Below are 24,559 nucleotides of genomic sequence, written 5' to 3'. Positions count from 1 at the left end.
AGCAAAAACTAATAGAATTTGTGCAAGCTTTACTCGTTTTCTCTCTTTTTCATTTCCCTTTATCCCTCCCATGGTTTCCCTAATATTACCCCACACCGGTAGTCCATTTTCCCGATCTTGTATGGGGTCTTCAGATAAGAAACATATATGGACGGAGCATGCTGTATTGGGTGCCATATTTTGCATGTTTTCCACTGAATCAATAGTAAAAGGTTAAAGAAGGTAACACTTAATCTCTGTCAGGAATCGATTGGGAAAAAGTAATAGGTTTGTGAAGCGTGAGCAGTCACATACCATCCATATGAAGGATCAATGAAATGGCTGAATGTTAGTAAGACCAAACCGTATGTATACATGTGCATCTATGCGTAAGAATGTGCATGTGTGCAATGGTGTGTGTATGTGTATATGTATATGTATGTATTTTTGTCTAAAATGTATTTTTCTGTGTCTGTATTTTCAGCCTCTTGCTACTGTCATCTACGCAATGTTTTCCACTGAATAATAGGAAAAAGGTAAGTTTGAAAATTTGAGATTTGTCCTCACAAAAGCAAGAGAACATAAACGTAAATGTATTCTATAATACAATCAATATTTAATTTGCTGCCCTGCCATCTATGGTTATGACACAATCAGAGGACCAGATAAGATATTATATATTGCTCGTCCGGCGAGAAATAATTTCTCAGCACTGTGTTGTCTCTTAAAGGTCTAATATATTAATTCATTTTCTGTACTGCTTGGCCTCACAAGAGTCACAGGGGTGCAGGAGACAAATGTTAGTTGGGAGTAGTGTTGCTAAAGACTGAGAAGAGGAGAAATCAGAACAGGAGGATCTGTAGCGCTTCACTTAGTTACAGGTGCATGGCGACTTCCAAAAAGTGTGTGGGTTGGGGGAGAAATACGCCTCTAATTGTGAGGCTCTCAATGGAGTTATTTTTTTTTCATCTCACCAAAAGCATTCTGGTATTTGTCCTTGCTGAAATGGAAAACCAACTCATTTATATAACAGTAGGGATGGGCCAGTAAGCAGTGAGTACACTCGGCTAGGGAATCGTAATGGTAACAATGCACCTTTTTATAAACCCCCTAAAACAAAAAACAAAAATCAGATCAAAACAATTCTTCCCTAGAATTCCTAGACTCAGAACTCACTTGTTTTCAGCTTGTTCCCATGTTTAACATTTCCAAACTAATTAAACATCTATTTTTTTAATCAAAATGATACATAAAGGTTAATTTGGTACCTTCTTTTGTAGAAAGAGTGATTGACTGATATTTTTTTTATTTTATTTACATAGGTTCAAATAGATGAATAAAGATTTTGCTGTTATTTTGAATAAATATATTCAATTATTTTTGTATACTGCTGATCCTCACAAAGCTGGAGCCTCTCCCAGCAAAATCTGGGCCCAAGGCAGTGGACACCCTGGATTGGTGACCTACCAAATTGAGTGCGCATGGTGATGAATAACCAAGCACACTCACATTCACACTCGAGGGGAATTTAGCCAGTTCAAACAGCCAACCATGCCTGCTTTTGGGATGTGAGAGGAAAAAAACAGGACCTTCAATCTCAGAGCTGAGAGCCTAATTCACTAACCACTTGCCCAGTGGACCGCTAAATAAATATATTTTTGTCCAAGATTCAAAGTAATGTTCAATGTCACTGAGACATTGGTGTATTTGTGTTTATCTGAGTAACTTGAAAGATCAGGTTAAGAATGTTACTTATTTAAAAATGTACTAAAAACATTCAACTCAGGGTACTGAAGATTATTCCAAAAGTATTGAAAAAGTTGAAACTATAAATGGAATTTACAGGGCATTCTAGCTCCACCCCTTAAGCTATATTCCAAATGCTTGAGTGATGACATCTTATTTAGAAATTTAAAAAAACACAGAAGCTTTTGATTCAAAATTATAGTCACCGGACTTGGAGGTCTCACACCTGACCAGATTTCCATAAGTAATAGGTGGTAAACCTCAATTTGAGGCAGATGCACATCCAGCCTGAATCCTGATGAGGATTAGCACTTGGCTTCTTGCGTTTGATCCCCGAGGACGTGTCTTGTCTCTGGATAAAGCTACTGTTTTCGCCCGAGGATACAGTCGAATCATACTCAAACAGATAATCCATGGCGATTGAGGTAATTGCTTGCAGTTGTGGTTTGATGTTGGACCAGGTCTTAAAAGATGAAGTCAGTATTATAAGTATGATTCTTATGGTATTGATTTCTATTTATCCTACACTTTGGCACTCACGCTGGAATGGGTTTGTTGCTATTCTCTATAGAAAAAAATGAGAATCACTTGGCTTAATATTCATTCGCTAGCTATCGCCTTTCAGTAACTTAACAGTCTCCACGGCAATTTTGTTTTTTTGCAGAAGGACAATAAAGAGAATTGCTTAGTATTTTCTCTGATCACTGACAGATCCTTGAAAGGCAATGGCTGGCACATGGCCTTCATTCACAGTACTTATTTGATCAAATTCATCATCTGTTTAGAAAGCTCCGGGGGGGCTCTTAAGATAGTTCATGTACCCACAAAAGATGACAAAAATCCTTATGAAACATTCTTTTGATCATGAAGAACATGAAGAATGCTTTTATGTTTTAATTATAAACAACCATGAGAACTCCCCTCCAATTTAGCAATATTTACCCTATTTGAGTTGAATCAGATCTGCCTTTTACAAGATCTAATGTAAAGTAATCGTCCCTTGTGCATTCTTGCTATACTTTTCTACTGTACTTTGGCATGTGTAATCCCAATGTCAAGATTTTATTTGAATGGATTTTTGCATATGACTTGTAATTTAATTTAATTTATGCATCTTTTGCACCATCGATGCTGATGACTTCAGCCAATCACAGAGCACAAGTAGACGGACTAACATTCACGTTCACACTCACACCTAGGCTATTTTGATTGTTCACCCAGCCCACGCTGCAGATTTTTGGCATGTCCTAGGGAACCTGTGTACCTGGAAAAAAAACATTGCTAGCCTGGGGAGGACATGTAAAAGGCTAGCCAATTGCAGGGCACGAGGAGACGGACAACCATTCATGGTCACACTCCTACTTAGGCTATTTTGAATGTACAATCAGCCTTGGCTACATAATTTTGGATTATGGGAGGGAGCCAGAGTACCCAGAGAAAACCCTTGAAAGCCTGGGAGGAACATGAAAACTCCCCACAGGAAGGTCTAGCCCAGACATGGGCAAACTACGGCCCGCGGGCCACATACGGCCCGCTAGGCGTTTTAATCCGGCCCATCGACGTTGTCCAATTTTTTTCCAAGATGGCGCCTTCACGCAGGAGCTAGTGGCAGTAGCTCTGTCCACTCTTATTTGTTTTTTGTGTTTTACAGCCCCTCTATCTTTTTTTTAAAAGGATATTTTAATATTTCTTAATACATTCCTTTTTACTTGACTTTGTACTTTATACTTTTTACTTTAGTGATGAGTATGTTAATACTTTAGTCCTTTTTTTCTGTTTATGTTTCATATGTACTGTTAACGGATGCACTTTTTTATTTGTATCGTATCTTGTGCTGACCCGGACCATCTGTCAAATTTTTAAAGTCAATATGGCCGCCAGGCACAAAAGTTTGCCCACCCCTGGTCTAGCCCGATGATTGAACCCTTTATCTCAGAACTGTGAAGCTGTTGTGCAAACCTCTCAACCATCGAGCCACCTCATTTAGTTTCCTCTTCATTTAGATTTTTTATTCTAAAAGTAGAAGCTGCAGATGAATAAAACTTCTGCTATTTTTTTTATTTTTTACTTAAGATCACAATGACAGTTTTTCATTTTAGCATCAACGGCAATGTTCACTTAACAGGTCAATTGTGATTTATTTGGACTTGTGCAACACACCTGATATTTTTATCCAGTCCTTTTCAAATATCAAATAGGCTCTTTCATGAGTAGATATGAATATGATGTCTAAGCGCTATGAATGCTCGTCTGTACATATCCAACTCATAGGTCATCAACAAGTCAAATTGGTCACGGCTCACCAAAACAAACAAACAACAGTGGTAACGCGTTACTAATTTCCAAAACAGCACGTAGCTTAAGATGGCAGAGATTGTCTGTAAATCATCAGCATTTGTGCTTAGTATGAAGCATTTCAGATTTGATAAATGTCATAATTATTGTGATATGTCATGTCATAATGCGGAGATTAATATCACTGCTCGGCGAGGAACTGTGACTTCTGGTTTCCGTGAGTTAAAATCAGGCCAATCAGCATTTTGATCGCTCACAATTTCAGACAGTGTCTAAGATTTGGAAAAAGTCTTAAAGTTGCTCAATGTCCCAAAACAACAATCATATTTTCACACATGCCAAATTCAATTTCTGTTAATCTCAGAAAGATTGTGCTACTGATCGAGATTGGGGTTCCCGATTGAAGGCCCACGTCCAGAACACACTAAATGCCTCTTATAATGAATGAGTAGCATATCTGTTTTAAAGAGTGTCCATGGAAAGTATAGAAATGGTTATTTTACCAGGTATTGCAAGAGTCATTTTAATTCAATAATGGGTCTCTTTCCACAAGGCTTAAGCAAAAGAGATCTAGATTGAGACATGAGGATATTTTAGATAACCACAAGTGTATTTGAGGGCAACTAATGTGCACAGAGTATGCACTGGTACCTAATATGGATCATTATGTGTTCTGTAGTTAGACTGGATGGTCTAACTGCAAGGGATGAGGTAACATACAAAGGCGACGTTTGTGTTCCACTGTTAATACTCTGATTAGGCTGTGGTTGGAACATGTTGAATAGCTTGAGTCAGAGAAAAGACTTAACATTTGGGACAACAGAAGACTGTGGCAATGTTGATGAACTAATACTTTGACTTGATTTCCTCATATAGTCACAAAGTTAATTGACCCTGGAAATATAATGTATCCAATCTGTGCTCTTTTTTCAAGACCAGTGGCCCTTAAGTTTTTTTGTATTATGGATTGTTTGTATGGACTATGCAGGGATTTTTTTTTAAACTGCGGCAGTTAGGTTTCAACGCATGGCGCCTTGTCTCAATGAGGCAATGCAATGTCAGAAGTTTTATTTATACATTTTCTAATTCCATTCCAGCTGGTTACCAAATTTGACATAGAGCAGGTGTGAGATGTTACAAATTATTCAAACTCAAGGAGTAAACTTGGAATGTGATGATATCTCATCTGCATACTCTTTGGGAATCACTGATTTAGGAAAAGAACCCCACCCAAAACTATCACTTTTATATGTTTACATTAGACAACTAACTGGTGATATATTAATTCATATTATATTGCCAATAAGTCATTTCCCATACCCTCACATGGTTCATTTTAGGAAAATGCTGAATGACTTTTCCTGACATTTGTCTGCAGATGTGAACCTCCTCCTCCTGCAGCTGCAGACCCTCCTACTTCTCTGAGGCATAGGCAGCCCTTTAACTAAGAGTTGCAGTCAATCAGAGTGGGATTTTCAACAGGGCTTTCCAGTGGGGTTCTTTGCCTCTGTTCACCTCACTCACACTGACAGAAGTTATGCATGCATGCACGCGACAAGATATGGAGTACTACTACTTACTTATGCTATGGATCTACAGCCAGCTCTTAGGTGAGTGAAACTTGCCTAAGAGTCATGTGTATGTCATTGCCTTATTATTAATTGAACATATTTTTTAACGGTGATGTGAAATCTGTGAAAGTTGAATTGGCCCATTCATATGACTCTTGCTTTGTATGTGAAGTTGTCATAAACGCGAATAACTTTTTAAAGACACAATAACCTAGAAGAACTTTCGATTGCGCAAGGATTTATGAATCTGGGTGCGCATACCGCAGCACAAGCAATGTACTTTAGGAATATAGCAGTGTAACATTTATCATCTCTCATCCCTTCCTGACATCTCGACCTTGTGTTATGGTAGCAGGAGGGAGGAGAGTTTAGAGACTACTCAGACTGTATTGACTGTTTCCTTTGGACAGAGGTGCCCCGTGTCTCATTGAAAGCAGACATCTCTCCTTAAACAGAAAATTGATGCTCTTCTTCTCACAGTCAAGTTTCCAGTGACAGTGTAGTTTCTGGTTCTCATCCAGCACTGTGGTCAACTACCAGTTAAATCACTACAGCAGTAACAGATCTAGACACAGCAAAAGACAGTCAGTATGAAATAATATGACGAAAGACGTCTACATATACCAGTTTAAAACACAAGGTTTTCACGCGATGGTACAGCTGATATACTAGCAGTCACTACCCATACATTTTTGCCTGACATACTTTCTGATTGCAGTACCTTAAGTAGAATCAATCCAATCTCAATGTTGATTCAAGAGCAGGTTAGACCTGGAGTATTTTGACTTAAAACATTGAGTAAATAATACAGAGTTAAGAGTGGAATAGACAAACTAAAAAATCTCTCTTCCAAATATTTGGATTAAAATTGGAATTTCTGCGGACTAGGAATTGGAATTTTGCCAGTGGGAGAGAATCTGACCTACAAGAGCATGCGGAGAAGAAACGGATGTTGGATGTGGTGGGAGGATGGTTGTTTTGTCAGCTATATTCATCAAATGAGAGATACCGTATGTAAATACACTGTTTGTGTGTTCTGGGGTTCAGGGTCTGATGAACCTATTAGATAATATCAAGTGTGAACATACAACACCATCTGGAAGGGGGCAAGTTCTCAGGCTCAAATGATTCTGAACGTCAGTGACCTTTGTCCCGTGACATTATTTTCTTCTCGTCCTTCTTAACCCTTACTGAGGGCAGGAAGCCAAACGACTAGATATTCTTTTCTTCTGTTCATTCTTCCAACCACAACTTTAAATCACAATTAAAAGCTGCCAGTGTACTGCTCAATTGTGACAATAGCCTTGAATATTTTTCCGCCACACTTTTCAAAACATTTCCATGGGAGAAAATAAACGCTAATCTGCTATCCACAGTGCCGCTAGATGCTTCTATCTAAATCCAAACTGTATATCTGATTAATATAATCAATTTCAGTCCGTTCGTTTTATTACCAAATATATGAAGATAACATTTTCAAATAATCTAAATTTAGACCTCAGTGTGCAATCTTTTGTATTTTTTTTAAAAACTGTTTTATATTTGAAGCCTTAATGATCCCACATGGCAATTGTTTTTGGAGAGCAATCCTAACCGTAACCATAACCAACTGCTATGGGTGTATTGAGGACTTTCATATTCTTTGTGTTGTGACAGTGGCAATTTGTATTTGACCTCATCTTTCATTTGGGTTCAAGGATGTGTTGTTACACATAGTGAAAACAAGAGTGAACTGGCTGGAGACTCTTTTGCTGGTTTACAGCGTTTATAGCCTGTTAAGCCGAGCACAGTTGGCTGTTGTGTGTCAGGAACATCTGGTTTCAGATTTGCCATTTCTCACAGTATTTACTTTGGCGAAGATTAATAGTAACATAAGTTTCCAAAATGTTTGATACACAGTATTGTCCATAGTTTTTTTTTTTCCAGTGAAAAATGTTGAAATCGAAGACGCAACTCATCAATGGAAAAACTGTGTGGACCCTGTAGATTTTGATACTCAGTTAAGATAGTGAATCGTCTCATTATATTTTCACCTTATGTCAGAAGCATGGTCACCCACGTAAACATCCCAGGACAGGAAGTAAACATCCACTTAACAATAGAAAGCTGTGAACCATATGCTCAATGTTAAACCACAATTACGCGCAACACAATCATGCATGTCTGGTCTAAGTGGCGACACGAACTCCAGTGGCTGTTTTGCATCAGTAAGTTTGTGGTAAAGCTCCTACAGCTTGATTTTGGGCCAAATGCAACGTTGGACTAATGTTGGTCACACAGGCAGTATGAGCTTTAGATGTATTTGTTTGGGCATGAATGCAGGTACACAGGATATCCAGCAAATCCCTGACCTTGCATTTCACACATGCTGACATTTCTTGGAATATTAAATTGCCGTGCCACTTTAGCTACTTGAAATGGAAACTGGAATCCCCATCAATTCTCATATTTACACTTGTGCTTTCTTTTTCCCGTCTCAGTTTTCACTCGGTTCATGGTAGGACATTAATGTTCCTGTGGAAATTCCTGTCTCTTGTCATAGTTCAAGTTCTATTCAAGTTCTTGCTGGACATCTGGTCATTTTCACCATGGAAAGAGATTCTTAAGAGCGGTTATGACCAAAGTCACTGAACCAACACAAAACCTTTTGAGGTATCTGGTTTTGTATGCATTTTTTTCCTGTGCAAAGTTTACCACCATTTCTTGATTTCTCTCAAGGAAATGTTGTTTTTCGATAAACACAACCTCATTTTGGCAGATGGATCAAACACTGGGAAAAGTTCATACAACAGGAAATGTGTTTGAAGACTGTCAATATTGACAAGAAGAGATCAGAGTGGTCCCTGTAAGATAATAGGCCTATTTATTTGTGTAGAGATTTTGATTGTGTGATATTTAAGTGTTTATATTTATAATTTGTGACAGGATGGCCAATTTAACGGGCATCAATCCCCTACCGACTCAGTAGCTGCTAATCATGTAGATAGATACCTGAGACCGAAGTAACCCAACACAAAAACAGGGAAGTTGATGTTTGATTTTCTGTTTGTTTACAACACTAATATAACTAAATCTGTGTAGCTAAGGAATGCAATCTATGTTCAACAACTTTTCGTTGAACCCTAAAAACTGTTGCACAGCTGTAGAGCTTTTCAGATGGAGATCAGAGACACTATGCCTTTCATTTGATCGTGTTAACAGCATTATGCACAATGCTTCTTTCAAATGTTTATTGCCACACAGCTACATTTGCTCAAATATAATTTTTAAATGATTTCACCTTCATCTAGTCTATAAAACTAATGGTTTCTTTTTTTAAAGCATGATTACGGACTGAGATAGAAAAAGATGGAATGAGTGCCTTGAGAGTTTTGATAATCTTGTTTATCGTATTTTGACAGCGGTTTTGGTGAATGAAAAAAAATATTAAAGTATTAAGTATTAAAATAATTCCTGAGATTTTTTTCATGGTCGGGGCATACTATCAATACCCAGTGCAAATCAAATAACAAACATAGATCTGAATGTGATGTGAAATAATCCCAACACAAACAAGAAGTGAGGTATAAACAGTTCAAAATGAAATACAATGGCCTGGCTGAGATGCCTAAAAGCCTGAAGACTTCAGAGAAATGAAAAGCACTCATTCCCTGTATTGACCAATTTATTACCTAAAGGAAATCAAATAATGTAAATAATCTGATCTAAGACAACAACAAAAGTCATTTGGGCTGTGTATATACCTTAAAATATAACTACTAAATGTCATTGTGATCAGTGTTCGAATAACAGAAAACTAGCAATTTAAGTATGCAATGAATACATCTAATTAATCAGCAATGTAACAAAAAATAGGCTAAATTCATATATTCAGAGAATTTACCCATAGAATTTTATTGAGACCGAGCCCCAAATAACAAGACACAACAATTAAAAAATACATGAGTCAAAATCAATAAAAGATTTAACTAGCTAATAAAAAGACAATCATGCTGAATTTTAATCTATAAAAAAAATATTATACTAAGTGGGTATACAATAAGGATTCAAAATTATGAAAAATAAGGCTAAGGTCAGGTCTCATAAATTGTAGGCGTGTCCGCTGCCTGTGCCGAAACTACACCACACTTATGCTATTTTTTTTTTAAATTGCTTTTATTTGGATTTTTTAAAAAATCCCTTGTAAATGATGCATCATTTGCCACCACAAATGAGTAGTGCTCCAATTTTATAACTTGCAAAGTTGCCATTTTAACCTTTATAGACCTGTTTTGGAAGTTTGGTGGAAAACGAAACAAACACAAAAAAAATATTAATTGTGACTTATCCATTGCAAGGTTGATCATTTGCACAATTTGTTCAGCTTTAGAACGTTTCCTGGAGTGAGTGCAATGATTACTCAAGTTCCATCAGAAATGTCCTGGAGTCAGCTGGGATGGGCTCTAGCACCTCCCGCGACCCTAGTGAGGAGGAAGTGGTTTGGAAAATGACATGCCAAAGTGAATGAAAAATGACAATGGTCAATGCCAGAGTTGCTTACAATATTATTCAGTCAGTCACCAGCCTCTGAATTCATTTTAATTTCAGTGCATCTTAATCTTACTCAGTTGTTAATTTGGTTACTCTTGGGCAACTACTGGTTCAAGATAACGTCAAGAATAAAAACACTAAACTCATTTCCCAATATTATAACATGTTTCATGGACATGAGTGGTTAAGGTGGCAGCATGCCCTGGTTGAAGTGCGTAATCTGCATAGTTTTTCATTTGCTTGCAATCGTGTTCATGAGTTTATCATTCTGCAAATGGATAGTTTTCAAATCGGTCATATAGTGTGACATCACACCATGGCTTATATGCAAGTCCTTGCCCTTTTCCCTCTTCCTACACGGCCATTAATATTGAGAGCACTGAACATCGAGAAAAGGCACCTGGGAGGTGGACATTTCCTGCTTCTAAAATGTGCTGCATTAATTATATAGTGAATAAATAAAGCATTATTTAACTTTATACTTGGACCTTTGCTGTGATTTAGTACAATCATTTTGTCACACAATCAGTTCCTGTTCTTGTCATTTTCCCCCCAATAACCTAATAAAAATAAAACATTTAAATTTCAGATTCACTTTAACATCTTTACAGCTACTCTCTCGCTACTTAAATGCCTGATTTTTTTTGGTTACAGCAACACCTAACTCGCATTGTATACTCTACGTACATACATAATGTATCCAATTCTATGAACACTATCCATGAGATCCTGCTTAAGACTCGACTTTAATGAATATACCGCTGCAAAAGTTCCATAAAAGCATAGAAAAAAACCAAATATGCAAAGTCGACCCACGTAAAGTTTATGGCTGTGAATATACATTCCTGAAATGCAAACTGTAAGACCGTTGGGGCATATTAGAAGTTCTTTTGCAATGTGACTTCGGCCAGACGGACCAACAGAAAAAGAATGTCGGAGAGTATAAAAACTGCACAACTACTACTGGGGAACTGGGGTCAATAAATTATCCTGAATATGTGGTTTATTAAAAGTATATGTATATCATATGTCTTTTTCTTCTTATTTTTAGGTTACCATGACTGTTTTAATATCGACACAATTAAACACCGGATCATCAAAGGCCCGAAGCAAGCCCAATTCGGGTACACTGTTCAACAACATGTGGCAGCGGGAGGAGAAAAATGGTAAACTATTCATTCATTAAAAAAAAAAACACTGTATGGTCCGAATTACTTAGTTATTTATATCTAGCTTACCGAAGTAGAGTTTACTTTGACTCATTATTAATTTTGTATCACTTTGCCAAACTCATTTGGACCAATATACAAATATACACACAGTTGTCGCATTTCCTCATAAAGAAAGCAGAATCCAATAATTGGCACAGTCGGTTGGGCAAAATTAGTTCTAGGCATTCTTAAAATATGTCAGAATATCTGTGTCATTGCTGAAGTAATGAGCATTGTGTGTGAAACATTGGTTTTGTCGACAGATTCGTCTGCATTGACAATTTGTGCCCTCAAACACTGTCTATGGTTATGAATAAACAGAGATAAGAGTTCAACAACTTTCCTAGGGGAAATCATTCCTGCACATTCAAAATACTCTTAAAAATATTAATGAATTAATTGATTGCTAATTTTAGGCACGGAGAAAGGCTGTTCAGTCAAAAGACCATCGATAAAGTCAAATTTTATTTAATTGATCCTGAACTTTTGTTAGAGTTAAGACCTGGGTTCTTTGTGAGCTACTCAAGTTCTTCCATAACAACAATTTGTTCAGTGTGAGCCTTCCCAAAACAGTTGCCACAAGTTAGAGATCAAATATTACCCCAACAGTCTCGGTAAAATGAATTATTTAGATTCAGGAATAAATGGCAGGCCCAAGGGTGGATTAGTCTGTACTCAAAACAAGTCACCCTCTCAAGACTGTGTCATGACTGCTCACCCACACTCCATGAACTGTTTGGTTTTGAACTCTGTGGGGAGCTGTTTGGAGGCTTAAAAATGTTTGACTGAAAAGAGTTTGAATTTGAAAAAATACATAAAAGGGTTTGCTTGAAATATACACCTGGGCACATTCCTTTCTGTCCGGTTTTATTTTTCTACTGTTGAACAGTGGCATCTCATTGGAGACTACACCTTTTAACCTTTTGCTCCGTTCCACTCTCGTATGCCAGAAATAACTTCTAGTAGCTCATAAAATCTTCTACCCCGGAGTTTAATAGTCTTTTTAGCTTTGTTTGACTCTAATTACAAAGTCGCAAAGAAACCGCAGAAAATAAACCTTCCTTTGGAATTTGAAAGGAACTAATTATTTCATTAGAACTATTGATTTAATCAACTCACATTGTCATGAATTCATTTTCTGAACCGCTTATCTTTACAAGGCTCATGGGGGTTGCTGAAGCCTATCCTAACTGACTTTGAACTAGTGGGCAACCAATCGCAGGGCACTTGGAGACGGATAACCATTCATGCTCACACTCATACCTAGGGGCAATTTAGGCTGTCCAACCTGTTTACAATGCATGTTTTTAGAATGTAGGAGGATACCAAGATACCCCGAAAAAAAAATGCAGGCCCTGGGAGAACATGCAAACTCCACACAGGAGGACCGACCTGGATTTGAACCCAGGACCCCAAAACTGTGAGACTGCCACGCTGACCACAACTCTCATTATGTAGTAATAAATTAAACTGAGCTTGATAACGCATAGCCGAGTGTTTTTTATGTAGTTTAGTACATAGTCCCAAGACATTAGAGACATTACATTCCTGTGGGTCCTCACTGTGTGGAGTTTGCATGCTTTCCAAGCTTGAGTGGGTTTTCTTTAGGTACTCTGGTTTCCTCCCACATCCCAAAGACGTGCATGGTAGGCTGGGTGAACATCCTTGCCCCTAGTTGTGTGTGGGTTTGAATGGCTGTCCGTCTCCTTATGCCCTGCGATTGGCTGACCACTGATTCAGGGTATCCCCCGCCTTGTGCACATAGTGGCTGGGATAGGCTGCAGCATTATATAGTATAGAAACATTGGTTGATTGTTTAGGAAATAACCACCACTCTAATAGATTAATACCACATTTGGTTTTGTATTGTTGGAACTAAATGTGGACTGGTCCTGAAGCAAAGAAAATCCTTTTTTGAACTGTGGGCATGTCCAATAAATGCTCAAGCCAATTCCCTCCCCTATGCCGATTGGTTACCAAATCAACTACCACCACTTGCTACACCGTGGATATGGTTTTGATGAAAATGAACGAAGATTTTGCAATGTATCTTGTAGTTCGCAACTATTCCGAAACAAAATTGCGAACGTACAGACAGCTAGTGAGTTTACATCCCGTGCAGTAAGACAGCAGCCTGAGTAAAGTGGAAGGGCAGACACATAAGGACTATGCATCATGCCTTGTATTTTGTTACAATGTGTAAATTCAAAATCCCAAAATGACTGGCCAATACCGTGGGAAAATGTTCCCTTTTTTTCCCTCCTCTCTTAGAAATCGTATCCAAATTTCAACAATGGGGTCAAAGCGGAATAATTGCAAGCATTCCATCTCTTCAAGGACTATAACTGCTTTATTAAACCTCTTTGTAAAACAAAATAAATAAATAAAAATAAAATTCTGGATTAAAATGAACGGGGCAGATTTGATTTCATTGCCCTGGTTTCAATAGCTCAATGCTTTGGGCTGCATTAACATGCTTTACAGATTTAAGAATTAAAGCATGCAGGCCACCCATAGATTGCCTCTAGTTTAATCTATTATTGCTTAAAATTCATTAAAATTTCCCTTAGAAAATGATGTATCGTTAGCATAACTGGCAGTATAATCTCATCAAGGAAAGGACACCGTTATTGTTCTGGGTGATTAATGGTGACTTGTTTTTTTTGCAGGTTATTGGTTGGGGCACCATATGAAATGACTGGGTCTTACCAGACAGGGGATGTATATAAATGTTCACTGACCAAACGAACCAATGGAAATGGTTGCACAAAGCTGAACTTAGGTAACGTTGTGAAATGTATCACTAATATACAACACAGTGCACAGAAGTGGTATGACAGCCTGCATGAGCGTCATTAAAAATAGCAGCATGTGTGAGACAGACATATAGTAGGTACCAAACTACTCATTCCTCACCTCACAGTTTTATGGCTTCTTCACATTTTCATGTGTTTAGTGCCACTAATGTCACCGCATAGCATGCCAAATTACGCAAATTTCACTTGTGTGGATTGTTAATTAGACATGCAGTTTTGTCAACTCAATCTGGAAATCATTAGTCTGCGTGTGGTCAGACGGACGCCGCAAGTCCAAATATGTGAAAATACTCTCGTATGTACATTATGATTTGATTGCAAAAGATCATCTGAGATCATCTCTCGTTTTCCATCAAGGAAGGATATCTTTGACCAATGTATCTGAGCGCAAAGACAAGATGAGGTTGGGAATGACATTGACAACCAATCCTAAAGACAACAGTTTTGTGGTGAGTGTTTTTCCTTGCAAAATTCAAGATTTACCAAGCTTAATGATGTACATGTGTCTTTTTGTCATCTTAAAATTCCACTGTTGCATGCTGACCAAGATCCTGCCTAATCTGGCACAGAATCCGGTTTCCAGTTCAGACATTATTAACAATGGATTAAGAAATATAGAAATAAACTCATGTTGTTTGTTCAAGTCAGCTGAGATTAGGAAAATCAATTCCAAGTAATTGATTATTGCTTATAATGGTGTTTGTTAAAGTTTTTGAGTTTGAAACAAGCAATTTAGGAAAACTTCAGGATAAATGTATCTGCTCTTTAATAAAACACAGCAATAATGCATTTACAATTCTAATGTCACCTCTTTATTTGATATTTCAGGCCTGTGGCCCACTCTGGTCCTATGAGTGTGGGAGCTCTTACTACAGCACTGGTATATGCTCCAGAGTCAATGCTAGCTTCAAGTTCTCCAGAACGATTGCACCAGCCTTTCAGAGTAAGTTTTAGATCAATACTGGACCAGATTATTATTATGATTTTTCTTTTCTTATTTTTTTTTTAGGATGTGAGACCTATATGGATATAGTGATTGTTCTGGATGGTTCCAACTCCATCTACCCTTGGTATGAAGTCCAAGCTTTCCTCATCAATATTCTTCAGAAGTTTTATATTGGACCAGGTCAAATTCAGGTGTTTCTTTTTCTTATTACCAGCAGATGTTAACTAAGTCAAGCCATACTAAGTGTCTTGCTTTGTCTATTTGTCCAGGTTGGAGTTGTGCAGTACGGTGAGAAAGTTGTGCACGAGTTCAAACTCAACGATTTTAAATCTGTTGAGGAAGTTGTTAAAAGAGCACGGAGTATCGACCAGCGGGGAGGAGAGGAGACTAACACAGCTCTTGGCATCAAAATAGCACGGTATGCTCACTCACCGCTATCCTTCAGTGATCTTTTTACATTGTCATTTAGCGCAATTATGTTGTTGTCACAGATCTGAAGCCTTCAAACAAGGAGGTCGACGTGGGGCCAAGAAAGTGATGATAGTGATTACTGACGGAGAGTCGCACGACAGTGCTGACCTCCAACCAGCCATAGAAGAGTGTGAGAAGGATGGCATCACCCGTTACGCCATTGCTGTGAGTCTGTTAAAGCTTTTATTCACCTGCGTTTAGGCTACTATTTTACAAGGCTTCTTTTTTCAGTTGCTACTGAGTTTTCCAGTGCAGCTTTAAAACAGTAATGGAGTGTTAATAGGAATCACTTCATGTTCATTGTGCAGCCAAAAAAAAAAATCAATCCCAAATGCTGCAAGAGGGAAGTGCAATCAATGGTTTAAATGATGTCGGGCAGACCACATAATACTTCTTTTGTTTTTATTCTGCATCTTGCTTATTGTTTATTGCAACCATACTGTCTTTGATCTAATGGTCAGAAATTAGAATTCCTGAGGGAAAATAATTATAAGACATTATTACCTGAGCGTGTTATTGGTTTTTATGCTCATTATTTACCTTAGCTAATCTTCACAGGTTCTTGGCTACTACAACAGGAGAAGAATTAACCCTGAGGCCTTCCTCAATGAGATTAAATATATTGCCAGCGACCCAGACGACAAACACTTTTTTAATGTGACGGATGAGTCGGCGCTAAAAGACATTGTCGATGCACTTGGCGAACGCATCTTCAGTTTAGAAGGTTTGCTTGATAGTCCTCTCTTTTTCTTTATGGATTAAAACAAAAACTTGAGTGATTGTCATCTGATTTGCCCCTAAAAATGGAATCTTATTCCTTGTTTCTATCTGAACATCAAAGAAAGAAAAAAATAATATATGTATATAGTATAATTAGCATGTAATTTTGATTGAAAGCTAATTTCAAACTAATGTCATTTCACCAAAGTGTTTAGTATAATGGTGTTACTTTTTTAGGCAGTCTTTTTTAAATACAATACTGTAAGTTTCTTAAGAATGGATAGAGTAGGTACTGTCGTAATTATTTGAGTCCTTGTTTGCATAGTGATGATACACAAGCAGATGTTCGGGTTTCTTGGGTAATAATCTCATTTCAGTCTCATACCATTCATTGCAGAAACACATTGTTGTCTTTCTTAATGATTATTAAGCTAACATGTCTACCACATTGTAAATATTAAGGAAAAGATGCACATAATGCGTCTTCAGTGGCGTCACTCTCCATGAGTCTGGCATGATAGATTAACTTTCTGTGCTTCAAAGAGCTTGAAGACTTATTTGTTTACACAGGAACCAGTAAAAATGGAACAGCGTTTGGTCTCCAGATGTCTCAAGCTGGATTCTCAGCTCACAACGTCGAGGTGAGTCGCACTCCTGCTATTTATGCATTGTCTTGAACTATCTGTCATCATACGGAACAACACATTGTGACACTCTTTATTGCATCATAACACCTCTTCATAATACACAATTTATCACTTTCCACTCCCTTTTAAGCAATGCCAGGGGTACCTAAAGGTCTAGGTGTTCTTGATTTAAGGGCTCCTGGCAGACAATGCAGATTTTCCTTTCACTTCAGTCATGCAGGGATGGGAAATAAAACACTGCTTCTCTCAAGGGGGACATATTACTTGAAGTCCAGACCAATTTAGTCAGTTTTGCTGTGGTTTTATTTGTTTTCCTTTTGTTTTGCAATCCCATCTGTGATCGTATATGGATGATACAGCAAAATGCCATTTTTTCCGTATGAATGTGCCTTGGCCTTTGAAGTTTCCTTTCCAAATTTGATTTATCAAGAGACAAATCCATTTATCCCACTTAGGCTGAAAATAGCAGAGGATTTGCAGATGGGTGACAGAAAAGGTTGGAAATTGTGTCCGCGAGGCCAGATTCCATAGATGCTCCACAGCAGTCAACCTGAGGGTTGAAAATAGGGTAACTTATTGGAAGGAATGTTGGGATTTAAAAGAGAAAGAATGTCCTGAAGGTCCAGATGTTTTTCAGAGACTGCAAGCTGCTTATGTCATATACTAGCAGCCATTTTATACATCAGGTTTTATTATTTGCACAGCTGTTGTTTGTTTAGCATGCGTGAATCTAGTCTAGTAAAATGTTGTTTGCTGACATTCAACATGTGTTACGGGAAGATTCGCTTTCCAAGAATGGTGTTGTAGAAAAAATTTTGATGGATAAAATGAACTCCATATTTTTTTTCTTTTTTATATATAGTATTAATGATGCAACTCGCCTGCATTTTAAGTACTTTATCCACAGTTGCAATGAAGTGCTGTATACATAATGTAAATAACTGACCGTCAGATAATGCTCCATAATGTTATTGAAAGGCAAAACGTTTAAACAACAAAATTAACAAATAATTAGATGCAACACATGCTGCTAAAAGCCTATTTGCTTGGGTAGTAAGGGTCACATGAACTGGTTAAATTTAAAAAGATAAACAATGGAAAAATCTAAGTCAACTGTAATCATTATAGTTTTATTACTACATATTTAAAGAGAGTCAAGAAAAAAAACAATGCCATAATGTAGTGATTAAAACAGTATCTTATCAATACAAATACCTAACTTAATAATATAGCCTTATTTGGCTCAATTTAAAGCCTAAACTGTTACAAAATGAAATGGTTTAGGTTCAATTGCTTCAATTACTCGCATTAAATTTTCACACTAGACCCAACTTGTAGTGTCCAGTAATGGTGCACAGTACATTGAATGTCTTGTCAATTTGCAACTTTTTATCGATGCATAGTATATAACTGCATTTCCTCTAGGATGGAACTCTGGTGGGAGCTGTCGGGGCGTATGATTGGAATGGGGCAGTGCTAAAAGAAACACGGCAAGGAAAAGTGGTCCCGCCAAAAGCTTCCTACATGCAGGAGTTTCCAGAAGAGCTCAAAAACCATGGTGCTTATTTGGGTGAGTCGCTCCAAAATGAAGTCCAGTATTTTCTTTTCCAAGGGACTCAAAGAAAATATGCAATGGTCAAATAAATATAAATGGATGTATAGTTTTGTGCTATTATGTTAGTTTTTCAAGTTTGTATACAAGTTAGGTTGCTAATGTTATGTTCATATCATTTATCAGTAGTGAAACGTGAGAACAAATGGATCTTCAACAGCATCACTTCAAAAAAAATACATTGTCATAGCAACATCTTAGACTTTTGACATATTATTGTTGCAAGCGTGCCCAAGATGGTGCATCGCGGGCAGCCACGAAAGCAAAGCGTAGTAAAGTGTATTTTCATCCCAAAGATACCATAATGAGTCATGGCGAAGAGGCTCTAAGTGGCCAACATTTTGGCCAACAAAGCCTAAAGTTAGATTTCACCTGACAACCAAGATTTAACACCGTAACACAGTAACAGTAGTTGCTGATATGATCTTGTCAATAGACGCGACTATATCACAGATAAGAAAAAAAAATGTGTTGTGGTCCAGTACTGTTTGAATTCACGGCATCGCTTAAACGCCCCAAAGGGGCTGAAACCGCATTAATACTAACTCATCCTACTCAGCAATTGTCCTTTTTAATTAGTCAGGAAACACAAGAACTCACTCAAAAGACGCAATTTGGTCCGAGTTTACTGTTTCCCAAGAAATTGAGAAACACCACATGCAGGATCCTGGCCAATACCCTAGGCTCTGACTAGTGTACAATCAGTACAATTACTAGTGTTCTCACTAAACCAAGCAGTAACCTAAATACTCCAAAGGTGTGACCTCACAAGTGCCTTACGATTTAACGTGCACAAATCAGATTGATGGCCTGTCTCCATGCCCTCTAGGGAGTCAGTCTGAGTGGTGCCCTTCTCACTCCTTTTTTCTTTTCTTCTGGGTCGATTATTGGAATCAACTTGACTTTTCATGGTTTTTAAAAGGTGTTTATTATTTACGAAGTGCTGAGAATCGACACAAACTTGGCTGTCACCTAAAATTGGTGACACTAACATTTTATGCATCTTTTTAAATGGTCCAGAATGTTTTAATCATTCTCTAAAGGTGAAGAAGGCCTTGACTGACATCTTTGCACACAGGAAGGGAATTCAATATAAATTTCCACAGTACTTCATTTTCAGTCTAATAGGGTATCCAATTTGGTTAGGGTTTTTTTGCCTACACACTAATGAAAAAGCGAACATTAATGAGATGGGTAGGATTGTCTTGATTACGAACCCCTGTACTCAACTACTCTGTCTTTTCCATTCCATATAGCACCATCTATCTTTTCCACCACAAAACTTGTGTTTTTACCATCAGTGGTTTGTTTGACTGTTTATCCAACAGGCTGCCAGCTAAATCCGGTTGAGTCATAATATGAGGTGGAAGTAAAATTCTAGACACGGATTATTATTGAGATGGAAAAGCATATGTTGATTAAGTGGAATTTTCAAAGGGAATATAAAAAATAAAATCCTGTACAACAAACAGTATTCATCAAATTTCAGAGCTGCTCTAATGGGATTCCGATAAGTTTTAATTAAATGAAACTTCAAAGCTAATAACAATAATTTATTCGTACTTATAATGTGAACATCTCACAGCTCGTGAAAAAGTTGACTTCGATTTTGTTTTGTGTTTTTGATCAGGTTATACAGTGACATCACTGATATCAGCCAAAAATGGCCGTCTACTTGTCTCTGGAGCACCACGCTTTAATCATACTGGCAAAGTGATCATTTTCACTTTGACATCCCCCGGAAATCTCACTATTCTTCATTCCCTCAAGGGCCAGCAGGTAATACTTGTTGTTTTGTTTTACACACAACAATTCAGTATGAATGCAACGTAAATATAGTATTATTCCTAGTATACTATAGAAATTGATTCACAAATTAAACTAAGGTTCCTCTCGAACTCACATTGATATTGTATGTCTGCATTTGCCTTCTTCGAGGCGTAAGCTCAAAATGAATTTAATGAGATTTTCTGAAAGAATTTAAATAACACTTCATCTACAAATACTTTTTTTCATACTACTGAATCTGAATAAATAACAATCTGACTCTTATACACCTTTCTTGAACACAATTAAATTGTTGTTCATACTTGCCATCTAGCATTTTTAACTTCAACAAATGTGTGAATGAAAACATTGACAGTGCAAAACTGTCGACAGATTTTGAATTACTGCATTTATTGGGCACTTTGTGCAAACTTTTTCTTTCTGGGGAACTTGCTTGCTGGAAAAAAATAGTGTTTGTCAATTTCTATAGTATTCACAATCAATACAAAACACCAAAAGCACAAAAACTAACAATAACATGATTGTCAGATAAATATTTGGAAAATAAAAGGGATTAAAGGGCTAAATGTTATTTGTAGAGTTAATTGTTGGAAATGTTGACATTAAACGCAAAAAAAATCACTAAGAAAAGCAGTGCCAATGAATTTTGAAGATCATGTGGCAATGCTTCTTGTTAACCCAATGTTATTTGTAGAGTTGGTTGTTGGAAATGTTGACATTAGACGCTAATACAATCATCAGTTTAAGAAAACCAGTCCCAATGAATTTTAAAGATCATATGGCAATGCCTTTTTGATCATTACGCTCACCACTGGAAACTGGCCTGTGACCACGAGCCTGCAGCTTTCCTGTAGTAGTTTACATTTGACCTTGGCAGCGACAACTCATCACAAACAGCAGATACTTTTCGATGTAGCCTTTTCAATTCCTCATCACTTCTGATTTTTTTCCCCCTCAGTGGCGCAGATGTTTCTAATCAAAAGCAAGATATATTGTGTTCCGTGCAGTGGCTTTTCCAGAAAGTCTCCCTTTGTCGGAACAGTGACAAAGATGTCAGAACAGTTAAATTCTGAAAACACATTCACATTTGTTTGGAATATTGAGGACGTGGAGCCAAAATAGTTAGTCAGACAACAGTATAGCCAGACATAAAATGGGTTGCCAATTAGATTGAACTGAAGAAAATTATATATAGTTTTGATTTTTTTTCTTCTTTTAAATATGTTCTATTTACAGATTGGCTCCTACTACGGCAGTGAGATTGCACCTCTGGATATTGATGGAGATGGGATTACCGATAACCTTTTGGTAGCAGCACCAATGTTCTTTAGTGGAGGCATGGAGAAAGGGAAAGTATACATCTACAGAGTGACAGAGCTGGTAAGTTTAAAATCTTCATTCCTAAAGAAATAAAGAGAGGAACCTCTGAATGCTGTACTGGCATTAATCTAGTTAAAGCCAAGTAAAGCGTTTTAAGTAAATTACATCAACACCTGTTCAAACTCCAGATGTCCCCCTTAATTTCAACACACACCTCAGCAAAGGTGCCCAGTAACCACACAAAGAAGCAGATTGTTGCATTCCAGCTTGCAGTTAAGTGTAGGCAGACATTTGCCCCATGATTTTGACCAGATCAAACACCAGGATCAAAAGGGAAAAACTTTGACACGCCAGTATAGAATTAAGTCAGTAGGAAAGTATTTTGTCCCTTCTAAACCTGGTCCCAACTAATCATTGCAGGCGAGAAATTTCTGTAGTTGAAGGAAATTTTCCGGTATTCTAGGTCTGTCTTGCTCGTTGGAAAAATAAAAGGAAAGGGGCACTTTATGTATAGGCCAACCACACGTGACCGAACAGACTACATAGAAACAGTTATCCATATGGCACTCTGTTGCCAATCCAAGTCCTTTTTGTTGTCGTGTGGTAAGCAATCATCTATTCGGTTTAATTTACATGATAGAAGTAGTACCTGTATTTGTATAAGTAATGAATGGAGGGTCTGTGATTTTGACGGCAGTGTCAATGTAATGTTGAAATCATCCATTAGGAAACAATGTGAACGTTTTAAGTATAACTGTGTTGAATTTGATAAATGGTTAAGAATACCTTAGTTTTAACATTTGTATTTGTTGCGTTTTTAACTTGGTTTGACTCAACCAACTCAGAATATAGCTTCTTTCACTCTGCTGTCGGCATACTCATCAGGTAGCTGGGAAAGAGGAAAAGTCTCTCCTAAATCAAATCCATTCGCATTTATACAACTGCAAAAATGGTCATCTCATGTTTCGTCTGGTCCAAATTTTATTATGAAGTTAAATGCACTGCCAAGTAGCGCAATGATATGCATGACTACTGCTAGAGTTGAATTTTTCTCCATTTTAGTTAGAATGCTTTCTTTGAAAATTTTTCCAGGCAGTTAATTACTTCCATAAACTTGGGTATATTCCACATGACCTTTTATCTGTGAGGCATACTGGACTGTTTTTATCACATAGGATTTAACAGTCCCTTTGTTAAGTCAGCAAATTCTATCTAGATTTTGCAACTGCTTAAATCATCTGCTTTCTACATTCCAACTCGATATGATCATTAGAAAGCCGAGAAGAAGTCATTGTATTCTGCCAATGCTAAAAGTTGTTGACTTATTTTGTTATGGAAAAGTTGAGTAAGGAGTGAAGTAGAACCTAGACAGATATGGTATTACTCCAAGTATTTCCTCATCCCTGTTATGATCAGTAGTAGCTTTAATTCATATCACTAATGACATGTAAACCACAGACGCTGACATAAGTGCTTTTCAAAGTGTAATGTGACTTTTTCCATGAGTCTTATTTCTTGTTGTTCTGTTTTGATGTTTAATGAGATTTCTACACAATCCACTGATGGAAAACGAAAAAAAAACAGTTCTATGGCTATGAAGGTATTCCATCGCATTTTTATTTTTTTTAATTATTTTTATGATTATTTTTTACATCTTTCAAGTATAATTTCAAGGCGGCCCCGTGGAACAAGTGGTTAGGGCATTGGCCTCACAGCTCTGGGGTCCTGAATTCAAGCCCAGGTCGGTCCACCTGTGTGGAATTTGCATGTTCTCCCTGGGCCTGAGTGGGTTTTTCTCCGGGTACTCCAGTTCCCTCCCACATTCCAAAAACATGCATAGTAGGCTGATTGAACATTATAAATTGCCCCTAGGTATGAGTGTGTGCATGAATGGTTGACCGTCTCCTTGTACCCTGCGATTGACTGGACAGGGATTCAGGGTGTGCCCGGCCTGTGGCCCATGGTCAACTGGGATAGGCTCTAGCACCCTTCACGACCCTAATAAGGATGAAGCGGTTCAGAAAATTAGATGATATGAGGCATATAATTCCTCGTTTAATACTCATTGCTTGTTGGCAGATGTTAGGAGATGTCAAATCCAAGAGCAGAAGACAAAAGCAATTGTTCATACATAAAACTCAGCAGGATACCTTTTAATTTGATTAATTTACAAAGTAGCTACTTTCCCTGAACAAGTACTGTAAATTGAGTTCATAATATGGTAACATTTGAGGTATTAATGCAAATGCTAAAACGACTAATTAAGGTTATATGAATCCAATTATCAATGCACGTCTGAATACTAAAAACTAGTTTGCGACCTTAGTCTTAAAATGAAGATAATTTAAAAGTGCAATATAAAGTCTAATCTGTCTCACTGAACTCTAATATCAACCTGTTTTGCTCAAGCAATTCTGGTATGATAACATGCACTGCGTGTTCAATATCATTTTAGCACTCTGGTACAGAAAATGAACAAATGAATAATTGAACCTGTCTATGCTTTTGCAAATGGCATTTTTGTATTCACTTGAAATTGTTGTTTAAAAAAAACTAACATATAAATGTCATTTTAAAAATCTTTCAGAATCGCTTCATTTTTGAGGGTGCATTAGAGATCCTTAACGGTGGCCAGAATGCCCGCTTTGGTTCCTCACTTGCACCTGTCCCGGATTTAAATGGTGATGGCTTCAATGACCTGGTTGTAGGAGCTCCATTGGAAGATGATCACAAAGGGGCTATCTACGTTTTCTTCAGTCAGCAGAACAGAATACTGCGCAAATACAAACAGGTAGGTTGTCATGTTACCTGTTAACATTTGACAGAATGACTGGCACCTGGTAAAATTATTTTATCTCCAAAACGTCATTTTTTCAGGACACACAATGAAAGAAAATTTCCATTCCC

The 24,559-nt window shown here is 37.4% G+C and overlaps 1 protein-coding gene across 4 annotated transcripts in view; it reads left to right on the top strand.

The window, feature by feature from the left end:
• Positions 1-24,559, top strand: part of itga11a (integrin, alpha 11a) — a 53,519-nt gene that overhangs the window by 7,147 nt on the left and 21,813 nt on the right. For 2 of the 4 annotated variants that reach the window (XM_077713726.1, XM_077713725.1), the window contains 15 exons: positions 464-515; positions 5,399-5,630; positions 11,173-11,287; positions 14,002-14,114; positions 14,506-14,597; positions 14,977-15,091; positions 15,158-15,285; positions 15,364-15,512; positions 15,586-15,730; positions 16,124-16,289; positions 16,856-16,926; positions 18,358-18,502; positions 20,175-20,323; positions 21,569-21,712; positions 24,240-24,443. In XM_077713726.1, coding sequence (XP_077569852.1) covers positions 5,558-5,630; positions 11,173-11,287; positions 14,002-14,114; positions 14,506-14,597; positions 14,977-15,091; positions 15,158-15,285; positions 15,364-15,512; positions 15,586-15,730; positions 16,124-16,289; positions 16,856-16,926; positions 18,358-18,502; positions 20,175-20,323; positions 21,569-21,712; positions 24,240-24,443 — 1,809 coding nt within the window. In that variant the 5' untranslated portion in view covers positions 464-515; positions 5,399-5,557. The remainder of the gene's footprint in view (positions 1-463; positions 516-5,398; positions 5,631-11,172; positions 11,288-14,001; positions 14,115-14,505; positions 14,598-14,976; positions 15,092-15,157; positions 15,286-15,363; positions 15,513-15,585; positions 15,731-16,123; positions 16,290-16,855; positions 16,927-18,357; positions 18,503-20,174; positions 20,324-21,568; positions 21,713-24,239; positions 24,444-24,559) is intronic. The other 2 variants (XM_077713728.1, XM_077713727.1) reach the window with 2 other exon arrangements.

Source organism: Stigmatopora nigra, chromosome 3 (genome assembly GCF_051989575.1).
Source record: "Stigmatopora nigra isolate UIUO_SnigA chromosome 3, RoL_Snig_1.1, whole genome shotgun sequence".
Classification (NCBI taxonomy): Eukaryota; Metazoa; Chordata; class Actinopteri; order Syngnathiformes; family Syngnathidae; genus Stigmatopora; species Stigmatopora nigra.
The sequence above is the reverse complement of the archived record's forward strand: the minus strand, read 5'-3'. Positions and strand labels throughout refer to the sequence as shown.